Here is a 17,637-nt window from a genome sequence, read left to right as displayed (position 1 = left end):
TTAAGTTCGAGTATTGAGTCTCCACTGTACCTTGTTCCATCTCTCTCTCATTTTCTTTGCTACCGTGTGTGTGTGTGTGTGTGTGTGTGTGTGTGTGTGTGTGTGTGTGTGTGTGTGTGTGTGTGTGTGTGTTACCTAGTATTGTACAAGGTTCGAGCGAGGCTGAAAATGTCTTGTCTCCATGTCTCCATTTATCCAGTTTTTCTTTAAAGATATGCACATTAATTGCTGTAACAACTTAATCACTCAATGCATTCCGCTATATGGAAAACTGTATTTTCCAATATCCTTCACACACTGCCCCATCCTAATCTTTGCATGTCCTCTTGTTCTTCCAGCTTCTTCTGTCACCAGCACCAGGTCTTCCTTGTCTATTATTTCAATGCCATTTACTATTTTATACATTGTATTAGGTCTCCTCATTCTCTTCTATCTTGTAAGGTTGGCAGTCCCATTTCCTTCAGCCTTTCTTCATATGTTAGGTCCTTTAGTTCTGGCACTATCTTTATACCTATCTTCTGGATCCATTCTAATCTTCTTATATCTTTTTTTTGAGCTCAGTGACCACAACACTGCTGCATACTATTCCAGCTTAGGACATATGCTCGTGATAATTTTTCATCATATCTTTGTCCATGAATTGAAATGCCACTCTAATATTAGTCAACAGTTTATATGCTAATCCAAATACATTACTTATGTGTTTTTTGGGGTTCAGATTTTCCTGTATAATCACTCCCAGATCTTTTTCCTCCTCAGTCTTCATTATTTGTTCCTCTCCCATCAGATAGTTCTATACCAGTCTTCTCTTATTCTTTCCTAATTCCATTACATGACATTTCTTGGCACTGAACTCCAATTTCCACTTCTTACTCCACTTGTAGATTTTGTTTATATCTTCCTGCAGCAGCAAACAGTCCTCTCGGTTTTGATTACTCTTAGCAATTTTGCATCATCAGCAAACAAATTAATATAACTGTTTACCCCATTTTGAATGTCATTTACATATACCTGGAACATAATGGGGCTAACACTGACCCTTGTGGCACTCCACTTGTTACTTTACCCCAAGATGAGTATGTATCTTTGATCACGGTTGTTATCTCTGTCCTTATCCAATCTAACAAAGTTCCTGTTAGTCCTCCTATGCTCTCTAGCTCCCAAAGTATTCTGCCATGAGGGACTTTATCAAAAGCCTTTTTATATCCAGGTATACTGTGTCCACTCAACCATCTCTACTCTCCAGTCCTTCTATTACTCTTGGGTAAAAACTTAAAGTTCGACACACATGACCATTCTGTCCTGAATCCAAATTGTCTGTTTGATATAACTTGTTCTTCCAGATATTGAACCTATTTTTCTTTGATAACAATTTCACATATCTTCCCCACAACACTTGTAAGTGACACCTGTCTAATTTAATGGCTCAGTTGACTTTCCTCCTTTGAATATTGGGATTATGCTGGCTCTTCCATTCCAGTGGTACTCTCCCCTTCTTTTAAAGAGCTTGTAACCATTTCCCAAATTGGATTTAACAGCTGCTCTTTACATTCCTTTAGTGGCCAGCCTGATACACCATCTAGCCCCATTGCTTTTCTGACATCCAAATTATCTAGTAGTCTTCCAGTATCGTCTTTGTGCTCTATGATTTCCTGCACTCCTGCTTGGTTCTGCACATTCCTCTTCTTCAGTGAACACAGTTTTGAAGCTTTCATTTATTATTTCATTCATTATTTCACTTGTATCCTTTGTCGTTTGGTATGTCATCCCTCCTTTGATTATTTTTTCTATTGTTTCCATATTCTTCATCTTACCATTTATAAATTTGTAGAAAACTTGGCATCATCTTTGCTTTTTTTGCACCACATCTTTATCAAAGTTTCTTTCTTCCTCTCTCCTTACTCTAATATATTCTTCTCTTGCATCCTTATACTGCTATCTTGTTTTCATTTCTCAGCTTTTTGAGTTTCTTCCAAGGTTTATCTTTTGCCTTTGTAGCTTCTATACATCTAGCATTGAACCAAGCATGTATACTTTTCTTTATTCCTTCATTATATTTCTGTAGGAATATTTCATATTTTCCCTGTATTGTCCTTCTATTCATAATGTTCCTCCATTCAATATCAGCAAAAAATTTTCTTTGCATTTCAAAATCTGCTCTTGTATAATTTAATCTCTTTTTTTTTTTTAGTCTTATCTGTATCTTATCCCATTCTCTTCCTGCATTTCCAACTTTAATGTTACATGATCACTTCTTCCCATTGGACTAAGGTATTGTATGCTGGGAGGGGGCTCTGGCTTCTTTGTGAATACTAGGGCAAGCAACAATGGTTCTTCTTTCCCCCTATACCATGTTGACTCTTCCACTCATTGATCCATTGTATTTGCCATAGTCAAGTGTAACACCTCCTCACTCAATTGTCCAGCATTACCTATTACTTTCATCCCTCTCCAGTTTACTCTTTTCCAGTTAAAGTCTCCTAGTAATAGTATTTTTCCATCTCTTCTTACCATATTATCTAAGCACTTAATCATCTCTCTTTGCATATCATTATGTTCCTCAGTTCCCCATGTATTTGTCTTAGGTGGCACATACGTAACTATGATTTTCCTTTTTTTCTCAATTCCTGTTTTGATTATTACTCCCATTATTTCCACCATACCATCCCCATATTGCACTTTCTCCACACATATATTATCATGAACCATTATTAGCACTCCTCCTCCCCCTTTTCCCTTATTTTGTGTGTGTGTGTATGTGTGTGTGTGTGTGTGTGTGTGTGTGTGTGTGTGTGTGTGTGTGTGTGTGTGTGTGTGTGTGTGTGTGTGTGTGTGTGTGTGTGTGTGTGTGTGTGTGTGTGTGTGTGTGTGTGTGTGTGTGTGTGTGTGTGTGTGTGTGTGTGTGCGCTTACTCTTTAAAAGTTCATCACATAGTGCTAAATAAATATATTGCATAGAAAAAATTTTGTAACTTAAAATATTTAAGTTAAGCATTTGACAAAAAAACTCAGTGGAATTGAGAACTGTTATCAGATTTTACCTGGGTTAAAACAATATACATGAAGGAGCCAAAGATGATCACAGCCATGATGACTCGCTTCTGCCGACTCATATTCGAGATCTGGAAGACTTTCTCTCCACCTGCCACCCACTCCAGCCACCCCTGTCCAAATGAGTAACTTTAATACAAGAAACAGACTAGTTATAAGAATAAAAGAAACATGCATCAGACAAGTTATTAGGAAGTAAGAATGTTGAACAAAAAAAGTGTGTATATATATCGTGTATATATATATATATATATATATATATATATATATATATATATATATATATATATATATATATATATATATATATATATATATATATATATATATATATATATATATATATATATATATATATATATATATATATACACACACACACACACAGGGGTCCTCTCTTAATGCACAGGAAAGGGACCGAGAAAATGTGCGCATATATCGAAAACGCATTAACAGAATAATAGAACCCTATGTTATAAATAAGATTGGGACTGGGACTCAACATGACTGACCCTTGAGACCCACCCATAAGGGCCTACATATCAATCATTCCTGCACTGCGTTCTTAATGGCACCTTTACATTTCAGCATGTTACGCACTGTGGATTCATTAATAGAGTAAAGTCTGCCTACTTCATGGAACTTCTCACCAGCCTCAATCTTGGCTATGATGTCTAGTTTCTCTTGATGCAAAAATATTTTACGTTTCTTGATAAGCTATACCTATAACACCCTTCTTTTTCCCATTTTTGGAAGAAGCCATAATCATAAACCTAGAAAGATTGGGTTGTCAATGAGCTCTTTTGTCATTATAAGAGCAGTCAGTCTTCTGTGGGTGGACATATTTGTACACTTTAGCTGATCGACAGTTGGAAGTGAGAGTGGGGATGCAGCAGGGCAACTTCTGGTGGAATGCACCCCTCTTGAGATAAATATAAGATTAGGTTATCTATCTATATTCTCTTTTGTTATGTTTTATTATGTTTCTATACAATAATTATTATTTATAAATACCTGTTTCAACTTAAAAATATGTAAAATAAAGAAAATTGGGATGCTCTTTTTAGGGAGGCTGGAACATATTAATGGTATTTCAAAGCATTTCTTACTTGTTTGTGTGCTATCAAACCAACTAACAAATTATCAAAACTTCTAACCACTATCATCATGGAGAGAGAGAGCAAGGAATAAGACAAAATTAAATACTGTGCACACACACATACCGCATCATGAGCTCATCATGGCTCACACATCCCTCATTGTCCTGTTTAGCAGATACCTATTTTGTTTATCACTGACAGCATCATTAACTTCCTAAATGAAGTGGAAGACACAGCCTTGTCCTTAGAATCCATAGTAGAATTAGCTACAAAGGAAATGAGGGATACAGAGTGAGAGAAAGCTGAGGGAGACACTCTTGCCAAATCAGCAGTGTAAATTAAACACTGATCTTTGTGTCAGCAGTGCCACAACACAGGCTGGAGGACTCAAACGACTTGGACAACTCCTCAAATGACTCGTACAATATAAGAGCTATCATGGATATTTTTGTCAGTATATAAGCCGTGTCTCTTCAAATTATTCAAAGCTCAAAAAATTGTTGGTGCACTTGGAATAGAATGGAAAAGAAAATATTTTATCTAATTTGTATTCATCACTTAATTTTTCTCACCAGGCAGGTGTTCTCTGTTGCCTGAATTTTTCTTAGTCATATTTTTGCTCATAACATCTTAAGCATAGGTTTTTAGAGAATATTTAATTATTTAACAAAACTCCTCTGGAACAGTCCCTGAAAAGAATGCCTTTCATCTTAGTCTAACTCCTTCATGTTCTTGCATCTAAGCCATCCATAGACATTAACAGCATGTGCAAACTATGATGTAAGTGCAGTAGTGAAAATTCAGCTTATGTGAAAGTGTAAAGCATGTGCCAAGATTTCAAACAAATGTGAAGCAAATAAAACCCATAGGAATGCTCCAGATGCTTTTTGTTTCTAAATTTCTAAAATGAATATTATCCTTAACAATCTTGCAATGTCCTCATAGATATCAATACATGCAATAGTTCTGTGACAGCAGCTGGAACAGTCTATGCTTGAGTGATGTAACAGTATGAGAAGAATGTTTTACTTTATCTGTTATGATCTTCATATTGTTAATGGGTGAAGCACTCAACCATTTCATGGATGACAGAACTGAAAAATAATAGATGAAAAATTATTACATTATCAAATCTCAACTTCAAGTGGCATTGCAAAATTAATTATACAAATTAATAAAAAGTTGAAATAGACTCTGATGATAACATTACATTGTCATCATCTTTATCCACTTCATCCACTACAGCACCATGTGTGTATACATACATACATATATATATATATATATATATATATATATATATATATATATATATATATATATATATATATATATATATATATATATATACGGGTAACTCTCAATTTACGCGATAGATGCGTTCCAAGAGGCATCACATATATCAAAATTCGCATAAAACAAACATGTAATTCTCATAAGAAACAATAGATAATAGGGGGGATGCGGGATGTGGTCCAAAAAGATTCGTACATAATACTCTATTCATTTGGCTAAATTAACATGTTTTATTATATACCATTCTAAATACTAGGAGTGTATTTAAAATAAAGAGAAAAGCAAGAAATAAGAGAAAGCAAAAAATAATAAGAGAAAACGACAAAAAGAATACGTAAACACAACACTCACTGCATCACTGCCTTCACCACTCACACCACAGTCAGTCACCATCTTCCTCTGAGCTATACCACTTTATCAAAAATCCACTTATCAAAAATAATCCCACATGCAGAAGAAGATGAAGGACGTTTTGGGGTCATCTTGGTGAATTATAGGCAGATTGAAGAGATTCCGTCTGTACTCAGTGCTGACAGACTGCAAATGAGGCACGAGAAGAGCGGAGCTCCCACCTATCGGCCAGCTGTGGAACTCTCTGGCGCGCGGTTTGAAATTACGTCTGGCGCAGAGTTTGAAAATGCAGTTGGGCCAAATCGCGTATAAGCAAACTGATCGTGCAAATCTAATATTTTTTTGGTCGCGTTAAAACAAAAACGCGTAAATCAAACACGCGTAAATTGAGTTACCGGTATATATATACATATATATATATATATATATATATATATATATATATATATATATATATATATATATATATATATATATATATATATATGATAGTTTGTAATAAAAAGCTTATGGATTCTAGAATCAAGAAATTAGATGAATAGTTCCTTATGCCTCCAGATCTAATAATACTAATCCAATAAGCACTAACTCCAATGGTTATCCATAATACTACCTCCTTCTTAAACAATAATAACAAGCTCCACTAAAAACTAAATCTGCTTTGATTACATCATTACAATAAATCAATTTCAAAACAAAATTATATTTCACATAAGTATCAATGTTTTACATAAAGTTCTGTACAAACATAATCACACCTTACATAGGCAATTTTCCTATAAGTGCACAATCCTTTTCAATAATGAAGGCCAAATTCTCACTGATTGCACCTGCTACTGTAACGTTTTACATAAATTTCCTTTAAATGTTGATCACACGAATGTTTGTGACAAACTTGACACTACTGAGTTTTCTTTACTTTGGGTCGATTTTTGCTGTAGTCTGGACCATAAGCCAAATTCAGCTAAGTGTGACACCTATTCTTATTCTCATGAGTTACTTCTATTGCACCTTCCTTTACCTGTCCCTAACATTGTCCATCTTACCCATTGTAATTTACATAATAGTACAAGCCTCCAATTTCCTTCTTTCAACTTGGAAATTATGTAATGCCTTCACTAAGTTCCAACTATATAGAAGAGATCTCCATACATAATAAATCATTATTTCTAATCACAAAAGGATTATACTCCTTAAGTATCCATGACCCTAAGCTTGTAAATTTATATTTACCTAAAAAGTAATAATATTGTTACTAGTAAAAATGCAATATTCATGTTGATATTAGAAATGTAATAATAACAATGATAGCTATAACACGAACAACAATAACAATAATGATCATGATAATATCTCATAATAATAATTGTGATAGTTACAACAATAGTAGTAATATTATACTAATGGCACTAAATCAAATCATTGGTGATATATATTTTATGTCTATTACAGTCCATGAGCAGCTCCATTAGGCAGGTTTAATAAGTCTCATCACATCAAGAGAGAGAGAGAGAGAGAGAGAGAGAGAGAGAGAGAGAGAGAGAGAGAGAGAGAGAGAGAGAGAGAGAGAGAGAGAGAGAGAGAGAGAGAGAGAGAAGGGGGGTGAATGAGAAGCATGGAGGAGAGGAAAAGGGATGGATGGTAAGGTGGGTGTGAATGGGGAGATAAAGATGGCAAGCAGGCAGGCCAGCCAGGCTATGTCAGAAGCAGCTGTAGCTAACAACGACTACGATAAAAATAGGATGATAGATGTCACTATTGTTTGAAATATAGGTAGGGAAACAACTTCATTAAGTAAGGAGTTGACATACATGCATATGTACATACATGCATACATACATACAAATGTGCATGTACTTACTTGTTGGTGTATCATATATACACATATGTAATGACATTAATACACTCAACCCTCATTTTTCCAGACTAAATAGTGCAGAGAGAGAGAGAGAGAGAGAGAGAGAGAGAGAGAGAGAGAGAGAGAGAGAGAGAGAGAGAGAGAGAGAGAGAGAGAGAGAGAGAGAGAGAGAGAGAGAGAGAGAGAGAGAGAGAGAGGTTATATAGGCCTAAATGGATCAGGCAACGTTAACCCCTTCAGTAATGAGATACATTTCACGTTGATTTCTGGATATGATTAGACAATCTTATTTGCATTAGGAAGGGTCTATGGAGGTGAAAAGATTAATGGCTACACACAATCTTTACTAATCTAATCCCCACATAAGTTTCTGAAGCTGTATAAAATCACCAAACAGTAACCAGAAAGAATATGAAAATGCCTCATGGTACTGAAGATTAAAATGCATATTTGGCAGCACTGCAGGCCAGGCAGGGGATTCCCCTGTCTGCCCTTCCCATCTGGACCCCATCTGTGTGTTTCCTCTATAAGTGTAAACAAAATGACCACCGCTGAATTCAATCATGGGAGGCATAAGCCGGAGACCACATCACCTCACCTACCCTATGGCGCCACTCCAGGTGGTCACACCTCACAAGTCTCCATGCAGGCTCCCTTCCTGTGCCAAGTAACTCCTACCAAGAAACATCAACTTGCCACAGCCATGAGTTCCATGGACATACCCTTGGCCTCCTTTATGCTGGGTTGTCCCTTTCGGAAACAACCTGATATGCAGGATCAGTTTCCAGGTAGCATGCCACATCATGCCCATATAGCCGCAGTTGGTGTTGACGGATTATGTTGGTAATCGGCCTCAAATCAGTTTCCCAGATTTGATCCACTGATTTGACACAAAGTCATACCAGTGGTACCACATGATCCTGTGAAGGTGGTAATTCGATGACTCGATATCAATATCGGTTTTTTGGCTCTCCCATTGCTATTTTTTCACTGAATTCAATAATATTTATACACAAGGTGTACGTTTATGGTGTACATCTTCAGTGTTAATTTGGTACAGAAATGTGGCGTAGTTTTTTTGCAATAAATATTTTTTCGGCGATAAGAAAATAATTCAAAATACCATTATAAAATCAAAACTAATAACAGTGTGGCAATTTCCTCTTAACCACATATAATATACATAACAACAAATAAATGTTAGCATCGGCATACACATAACCTATGTTATAAAAATTTCATTACACGCCAAATTGTTACCTTTTTTTTTTATAAAAAAATTTGAGTTTATAAGCCTGTTGTAAATTTATTTGAGTGAGTTCATGCATTATCATGCTGGCATTTGTTAAGATGAGGTTGTTGATCATTTTGCTGCAAAAATTTTGAAATTGACCAATTACTGAAAAAGTTATTCAACAATATATGCTGAAAAACTGAAAGTCGAGAAAACGCATTTTCTGTGAACATCTTCAAAACCCCCACATAACTCACTCCAATATATACCAAACTCAGATATGTACTTACATAATCCCTTGACAACTGCTTGGAGGCTGGTAGTGGCTGTTTAGATAGTTTCAGGCCATGTTACATCATGGGAATGTCGTCTATATAGCCTCTCTGAATGGTGAGCTCTCACTTGCCTGTCAGCCTTACAGGCTCCTGGTCCCCTGTTATTATCATATTAGAATATATAACATATCACTGATAGGTTATATATATCTAGTATGAAAACCTGAGTCTTTCTTTTACCACTTACACGTGGCATTGTCACAATTTGGGGACTCAACACGTGTAAAGTACGATCAACAGGTAGGCTGCAGGCACGCGCACTGTATCAATTGGTACTGAGGATTTAGCATCTTCCTCACCCTCACTGCCTGATCCTAAACTATCGTACAAGTACATCACGCAAAAAAAAAAAAATAAAACAGCTCAAAAAAGGAAATAAATACAAGCAAAACAAAGACTAGAAGAAAAAGGCGTATGCGCTTGGGTATTTAAAGGGCCGGCCCTTTAAACCCGCCATTACCAGGTAAGCAGTGCGTTATGCGCCTGGCAACTTCAGCCATGGCTTCCCTCTCCAGAGACGAACCCAAGTACCAAGTTTCCAATTTTTCAATTTTTTTGACCAAATTAACGAATTTCCCTCTGAAGGCATCTACTACCAAAGAAATCAATTTCCCTCTTCAGATTGGTGTTCAGCGTCCATGTCTTACAACCATAGAGTAAGACAGGGATCACCAGCAACGTGAAGATCCAAATCTTTGTCCATCTGCACAGGTACCAATAATACCAAATACTCATGTTTAGCAAGTTGATAACGCTGTGGGCCAGGCCAATCCGCCATACAACTTCCTGGGTCGACCCACCATCATTACACACTACACTACCAAGGTATACAAAGGAATACAAAGAAAGGAACAGACAGCAACAGCCCTACTGGGCCTAACGAGGCTGTCTGTGTGCCTATGCTACCACTACAGATTCTATAAGTTAGAGGTTGAAGGACATCAGGGTTCAAGGAAGAAGAAAAGAGGCCACAGGGAGAGAAAGTCAAAGATGTGACAGGAAAGATTGAAGGAGAAGTGACACTATCTAGTACAGTAACTACAAATAAAAAAAAAAAGGGTATCTTATGAAGGTGCAAAGTATGTCATTTGAGGGGTTAATGTGAAGTGAATGCCCAACCTTTTTTTAAAAGTTTCTATCGTATTGCTACGGACAACACGTGCTGGGAGAGAGTTCCAGACATTTACAATTCTATTGAAGAAATAATGTTTTGCCTCGTCTCACCTGAAACGTTTACCTGTAATCTTGTAGCCATTATTTCTAGTGGTGTTGGAGCTGTCAATGGTGAGATAGTTGTTTACATTTATGTTATCAAAGCCCCGGAACATTTTAGATAGTTCAATCAAATCTCCTCACATACACTGCTTCTCTAAACTGAACAAGTTGAGTTCCCTCAAGCGCTCCTCGTAAGGCTTGTTTCGCAGTCGTGGGATCAATTTGGTGACTCTTCTTTGGACTCTCTCCAGGTTGTCTATATCTTTCCTATAGTAGGGTGACCAGAACTGGACACAGTATTCAAGATGAGGTCAGACGAGTGCATTAAACAATGTGAGAATAACCCCTTCTGATTTAAATTGAAAAGTTCTACCGATAAACCCAAGCAGTTTGTTTGCCGTTTTGACTACTTCCGAGCAGTGTTTAGTTGACTTGAGGTCTGAAGTAATTATGACGCCTAAGTCTTTTTCCTCATCAACCTTAAGAAGCTCGGAACCGTTCATTAAATAATTAGTATGATCATTATTGCTACCAATGTGCAACACTTTACATTTATCTACATTGAAGCTCATCTGCCACTTGTCTGACCAAGTGGCTAAGCGGTTGAGATCTGATTGTAGTTTTCTTTTATCCTCCGATGTGACTACTTTATTCATTATCTTAGTATCATCAGCAAACTTACTTACTTTACAGGTGAAGCCCTCATCGATATCATTAACATAAATAAGGAAAAGAACCGGGCCAAGCACAGATCCCTGTGGTACACTGCTTAAGACTTCTCACCATTTTGAAAATTTACCATTTAAAACAACACGCTGTTTTCTCTCAGAAAGCCAGTCTTCAAGCCATTTGAGAAGTATTCCATCTACAGAACTGGGCCAAGCACAGATCCCTGTGGTACACTGCTTAAGACTTCTCGCCATTTTGAAAACTTACCATTTAAAACAACACGCTGTTTTCTCTCAGAAAGCCAGTCTTCAAGCCATTTGAGAAGTATTCCATCTACAGAACCGGGCCAAGCACAGATCCCTGTGGTACACTGCTTAAGACTTCTCGCCATTTTAAAAATTTACCATTTAAAACAACACGCTGTTTTCTCTCAGAAAGCCAGTCTTCAAGCCATTTGAGAAGTATTCCATCTACACCATGTGACTTCAATCTATGTGAAGTTTTCGGTCAATTCGCTGTCCAATTACATCACTGGCCTTTCAAACTGTCCATCCATCCATCCATATCACTGGACTTTTAAATTGTCTGTCCATCCACACCACAGAATTTTTAATTCATCCATCCATCCATACCACAGGATTTTTAAATTGTTCATCCATCCACACCCCAGGACTTTTAAACTGTCCATTGGTTCCACAATCCATTGAACCAAGGTCTGTTAAACCAAGGTATGAGTGCAACATGACCCAACATACTCAATAACATCGTGATATATGGATATAGTTATTTTTGTGGTGATTTTAGCATCCCTTTTACGACAAAAGTGATATGGCAAAGAAATTGAGCACCAAAACAAACATCCCTCAGGAATGTCCTGGAATGACGAAAGAGGAATACAGGCAAACCCCGCTTAACAAAGGGGTTACGTTCCTAAACAACCCTTCGTTAAGCAAAATTTCGTTAAGCGAACCGATTATAACAAGTTTAACCCCTGACTTGAACTTCCATTGAGAGTAAACAAAGCGAGAGTGCATCATAGTATAGTGAAAGATTTAATGAAAATAAAAATTATGAAGTTAAACATATAGGCAGTTTAATTTAAGTCATTATAATGTTCACTAATGTATGTATGTACATAACTTTATAATGTTGATGATCTTAAATTCATGAAGGGAGGGAGAGTGAAACGGGAAAGACACTAATGGGCAACCTGTGGAATGTAAACAAAGGGCGCATCATTGTATCACATAGAAAACTTATGTACGTACCACATTTCCACAAGGCTTTCCATTTTATCCATTGTAGTCACGAGTTCAGGTGGTTCTTTTAGCTTGCAAGGAAGATTCAGTCTCACCAGCCTTCTTAATAGAGTCTGCTGACTTGAAAATAGTAGAGACAGTAGATGGAGTCAAGATGGTGGCGAGCAATGCTATTACTTTTCTCGCCTCTCTCATGTCTGTGAATAATATCCAGCTTCACTTCGAGAGTAAGAGACTTCCTGGTCTTCTTAGCAACGCTAGGTGACATTGCAGGGCGTTTTGGTGGTAAATTGAGCGAGGGAAGATGAGCTGCTGCTGACGCTGCAATTCTTTTGAACAGGGGCACTGGTGTATTCAAAAGCCTGCCGGTTTGCATGATACGGCGGGCCTTTCAAACTTGGAAAAAACTACCTGGATAAAACTTCGTTAAAGCGAGTTTGGTGTTTGTTAAACGAGCAGATGGTAGTAAAATGAAACCTTCGTTGTAGCGAAATTTCGTTGTGTGAACCTTCGTTGAGCGGGGGTTGCCTGTACAAGAAGCTTTCCTTCTCCTCATGGTGTAGTGGCATGGACAATACAACAGGAATTAACTGGTTGTCCAACAATGTGTTAATTAAGCCCAATTAAGCAAGGCACAGGCCAGCGAGATGTTCATTTTAGTTAGACAACAATTTTCTCACCATGACACTCAAGTTGCCTATTCTTATTCAAAATTATGGTTTCCATATACTAATAAGATGATCTACATCGCTTGGACTTTTAAGTAGCACAAACTTACTGCCTTCCTTTTGAATACTTCCTGGATTAATATACTTCTGGTCAAGGATGTACTTATTTGGAAATTTGGAGATAACCACATAAATCTAAATGCCAATACACTAGAAAATCAACTTATATACTTTTCTTCATGAATAGAGTTTGATTTCATCTGTTTTTATTTTTCTATGTTATAGCCTATAGCACCTGTAGGTATACTTGAAGAATATGGGAAGCACTGTCCAACTTCCATCCATTAGTGGCACAGGCAATTCTATTTATGGTGGTACCCATATTAAGGCACATATAACCACCCAAGCACATCTTTGGTGTAAGGCAATTACACCTTCACCTATAGCCTGGGTACCATGGTGACATGTAGTAACTTTAAACCACTTGACAAATGACATAGTTTCCAGATGGCATGTGGTAGGATTCGAACCTATGCATGGACATCTGATGTCTATACAGATAAACATATCAGTAATTATAGTAAGATGGCAACCCACATACATTTCTGCAGGAATAAATAGTGAAAATGTATTTCCCACATAATTACATACAAGTTGCAATTTGTATGTATATATATATATATATATATATATATATATATATATATATATATATATATATATATATATATATATATATATATATATATATATATATATATATATATATATATATATATATATATATATATATATATATATATATATATATATATATATATATATATATATATATATATATATATATATATATATATATATATATATATATATATATATATATATATATATATATATATATATATATATATATATATATATATATATATATATACACAGTAGTTTTACACTATGCATTCCTCAAAAAGCTATTGTAAACCGAATCCGTTTTAACATGTATTAGATAGGAATACGTTCCAGCTCAGTATGAAAGTCAATCGAAAAAAGTAAACAAACATCCATCCCAACCTTCAAGGTTTCAATAATAGACAACGCCTTTTCTGAAATGAGGCTCATAATGGGTTCCCGATGTTTTGTCAGCAATTTTACCTGCAGGCTTGAAGCATTAGCTGCTGCCTCCTTAACACTTGAAGCATTCCTCAAAACAGTAGCAACTGTGGTAAATTCAGGGAACGGCTTATAGCTGACGAGCCTTCCCCAAGTTCTTTTCTCTTGACTACAGGTTGAACCCCGCTTTAACGGCACGCGATTTACCGGAATCCCGTGTTTAACGGCAAAAATTTCCGGTGGGAACATAGTGTTGTCTTTAACGGCATTTCGGCATTTACCGGCATCGCCTAGTACCGATTCCGCCGCACCGATGTACCGGCGCTGGTGTGCCGCTCCAACCCACGTGCAGTTTCCCGCCACAAGCGTTATTTCCCGCCTAGACAGCATAGAGAGAAGACGTATTCGTTTACTTTCGTCCTAGTCTTTGTTAGTTCGGTGATATATTTTGGCAAAATGGCTTCGAAAAGGCCTGCAGACTTTGGAAAAAGTGGTCCAAGTGAAAAGAAAAAGCGTTTGTCATTGACTATTGCACAGAAAGTTGAGTTATTGAAGAAGTTGGATAGTGGCTTACCCGTACGTAAGCTGTGTGAAATGTACGGGTGTGGTTCGTCTACTGTGTACGACTTAAAGAAACAGAAAGTGCAACTTTTAACGTATTTTGCTGACAGTGACAGTAAGAAGTTAATGAGCAAACGTAAGCATATGAAACCTGGAAAGTACGAGGACTTAGAAGTTTGTTTAATGGAGTGGTTTCGGCAAGTACGCAGTGAAGGTGTTAAGTTATCTGGTGACATGATACTTGAGCAGGCTAAAATATTTTTTGATTTACTGAACATTGAAGGTGAATTTCATTTGTCGAGTGGTTGGCTAGATCGGTTTAAGAAACGGCATGGCATTTCTGAAGGAACGACCTGTGGTGAGGCTAAGTCTGCCGATCACGAGAATGCTGAGCGGTATGTTGATGTTTTTGAGAAAATTATCAAGGATGAGAACTTAAGTCCAGAACAAGTTTACAATGCCGATGAGACTGCTTTGTACTGGCGTTGCATGCCCCACAAGACACTACGCCACGAAGATGAGGGGGCACTTGAAGGCTTTAAAGAGCCAAAGGACAGGGTTACAGTATTGGCCTGTGCCAATGCTGCTGGGAGCCATCGCTGCAAACCTTTGGTTATCGGGAAGAGCCAGAATCCACGCGCGTTGAAGGGCATGCGAGTGTTGCCTGTCCACTATCGTGCAAACAAACGTGCGTGGATGACCCAGAAAATGATGTTGGAGTGGTTTGAGAAGATGTTCGTTCCTGAGGCAAGGGAACATTGCACGAAAGCTGGCTTGCCCAAGGACTGTAAAATACTTTTGTTGCTGGACAACTGCCCTGGCCACCCCCCTGCTGATCAGATGATGAAAGACAACGTTTTTGTGACCTACATGCCTCCCAATTGCACCTCTCTCATTCAACCTCAAGATAAGGGAATCTTGAGATCAATGAAACGGAAGTATCGACGCATTTTTATGAGAAAAATGTTGATGGGTGTGAGTGAAGGGAAGACAATCGACGAGTTCAGGAAGGAGTACAACATGCGGAATGTGCTGTATGGGGTCGCTAATGCCTGGGACATGGTGGAAAAATCAACACTCCACAACTGTTGGCACAAGTTGTGGCCAAGTCTAATGTTCCAGGCAGAGGAGTTGGACGACATTGATGCTGACTTTGGTGGTTTTCGGGTTTCTGAGGCCAAGAAAACTGTTGGGGAAATTATGGAGTACGCAAAGCAGTACAGCAGTTCAGTGTCAAAGGAACTTCAGGATAAAGCTGTTGAGGAGTGGCTAGACGTGGACGACGATGGTCCTGTGGCACACGCTTACACGTCTCAGGAGATAGTGAGGATGGTAACCACCCCAGAAGAATTTAAGAAGGAGCAAAGGGAGGAGGACAGTGATGATGAGAACAGCACACAGGATGATGAACACCCGAAAAAGGTCTCACATGACAGGACCATCGAGTTGTGTGAAGAACTGATTTGTGCACTGGAGCAGAGGCCCTGCATCACAGAACAACAGATTATGCAGGTGTACAACATACAATCCACTCTCATCAAAGAAAAACCGAAACTTCTCAAACAGACTAAGCTACAAGATCTTTTCAAGGCTATGTGTGACAAGCGTACTCCTTCACCTCATCCATCATCTGCACCAGGACCATCATCTGCTCCAGACATCGTAAAAATCCCAGTCTCCCCTTCAGTTAGTACTGTTACACCAGTCAGTACCCCACCAGAGACCCCAGACATCAGCCTACCTGACATCAGCAACCATTCAGACCCTGCAGACATCAGTGATCGCCAGCAAGATATCACCCTTGCAGCCGTTCCTTCAACCTCCACTCCATCCATGCAACAGTAACTCCTCACCTACAGTAGTAAATAAGAAGACACCTGCGTTCTTGAGCGGAAGAAGCGTCCAGTACATGGTAAGAACATTAATTTTCGTTTTCTCCTAACCTAACTTTTTATTTTCTATTATTTTTTTATATTTTTAGTATTTATCGGTTTTAACGGCAAAATCGATTTAACGGCAACGGCAAATCCCCGAGCTTGCCGTTAAATCGAGGTTCAACCTGTATATCAAGCTTCGTTTCCAACATTAAACTTTTCCTGGCTCGTTCACCCTTACCCACTTCTTCACCAAAATCCAAATTACGTTTCGGTGACATTTTGGACAGGAATTGGTCTTAAATGCAGAGAATAATGTAAGTAAATCACCGAGCACAGTCTCACTGCTATTCATCGTGCTGGCGCGAAAGTGACTGATTTGTTGTTGGTCCGACTTGGTCGCAGTGCAGCGCCACAATCACAGGCGGCGGGAATTTCAAATATCGTAAGTGCGATTTTTTTTATCGTAAATTGAAAAAATGGTAGTAATTGTCAATTATCGTATCTGCGAATTTATTGTATACTAAACTAGTGTAAAACGAGGACTTAATATATATATATATATATATATATATATATATATATATATATATATATATATATATATATATATATATATATATATATATATATATATATATATACCCAAAGTGGTACCTTAGAGTACGAATGCTTTTGAGTATGAGTAACTTGGAATACGAACAAAAAATTGTGTTTTTTTTTTTTTTTGCATTGGAGGACGAACTTTGCTTTGGCGTGTGAACAATAACAAACGCGGTGAACAGATTGCGTAATCAGCTGACTGCATGCTGGGGCACCACACTGCCTCAGTGCCTCAGGAGTGTTTGCAGTTGTTTGGTTGTTGTTTTGTAGTGTCTGGGATAATAATATTCTGGGATAATAATATTAAGTTTTTTTAGTCATTAAGATCATTGCCTAGTGTAGCAGCACACATGGTCACGAGACATACAGACAAATATATGGAAAATTTCAGAAAATCTGACGGAAAGAGAGAGTATCCAGCTCATGAATTAAAAGCCTTAACCCTTATAGCCCGTCA

General features: G+C 37.6%; 2 protein-coding genes across 3 annotated transcripts in view; one reads left to right on the top strand and one right to left on the bottom strand.

Annotated features, from left to right (window-relative positions):
- LOC123517545 (galactosylgalactosylxylosylprotein 3-beta-glucuronosyltransferase S-like) overlaps positions 1 to 17,637 on the bottom strand; it is a 64,480-nt gene that overhangs the window by 37,545 nt on the left and 9,298 nt on the right. The window contains exons 2-3 of one of the 2 annotated variants that reach the window (XM_045277713.1): positions 5,180 to 5,244; positions 3,041 to 3,163 (exon numbers count right to left, since the gene is read on the bottom strand). In XM_045277713.1, the coding sequence (XP_045133648.1) occupies positions 3,041 to 3,163; positions 5,180 to 5,233 (177 nt within the window). In that variant the 5' untranslated portion in view covers positions 5,234 to 5,244. The remainder of the gene's footprint in view (positions 1 to 3,040; positions 3,164 to 5,179; positions 5,245 to 17,637) is intronic. The other variant, XM_045277714.1, reaches the window with a different exon arrangement.
- Positions 14,599 to 16,548, top strand: LOC123517371 (jerky protein homolog-like). The gene has a single exon (XM_045277382.1). The coding sequence runs from the start codon at positions 14,599 to 14,601 to the stop codon at positions 16,546 to 16,548; it is 1,950 nt and encodes a 649-aa protein (XP_045133317.1).

The sequence above is a fragment of the Portunus trituberculatus genome, chromosome 42 (genome assembly GCF_017591435.1).
Source record: "Portunus trituberculatus isolate SZX2019 chromosome 42, ASM1759143v1, whole genome shotgun sequence".
Taxonomy (NCBI): Eukaryota; Metazoa; Arthropoda; class Malacostraca; order Decapoda; family Portunidae; genus Portunus; species Portunus trituberculatus.
The sequence above is the reverse complement of the archived record's forward strand: the minus strand, read 5'-3'. Positions and strand labels throughout refer to the sequence as shown.

Coding starts and splice junctions, on each gene's coding strand:
- LOC123517371 (XM_045277382.1), top strand. CDS start 14,599: ATGGCTTCGAAAAGGCCTGCAGACTTTGGAAAAAGTGGTCCAAGTGAA.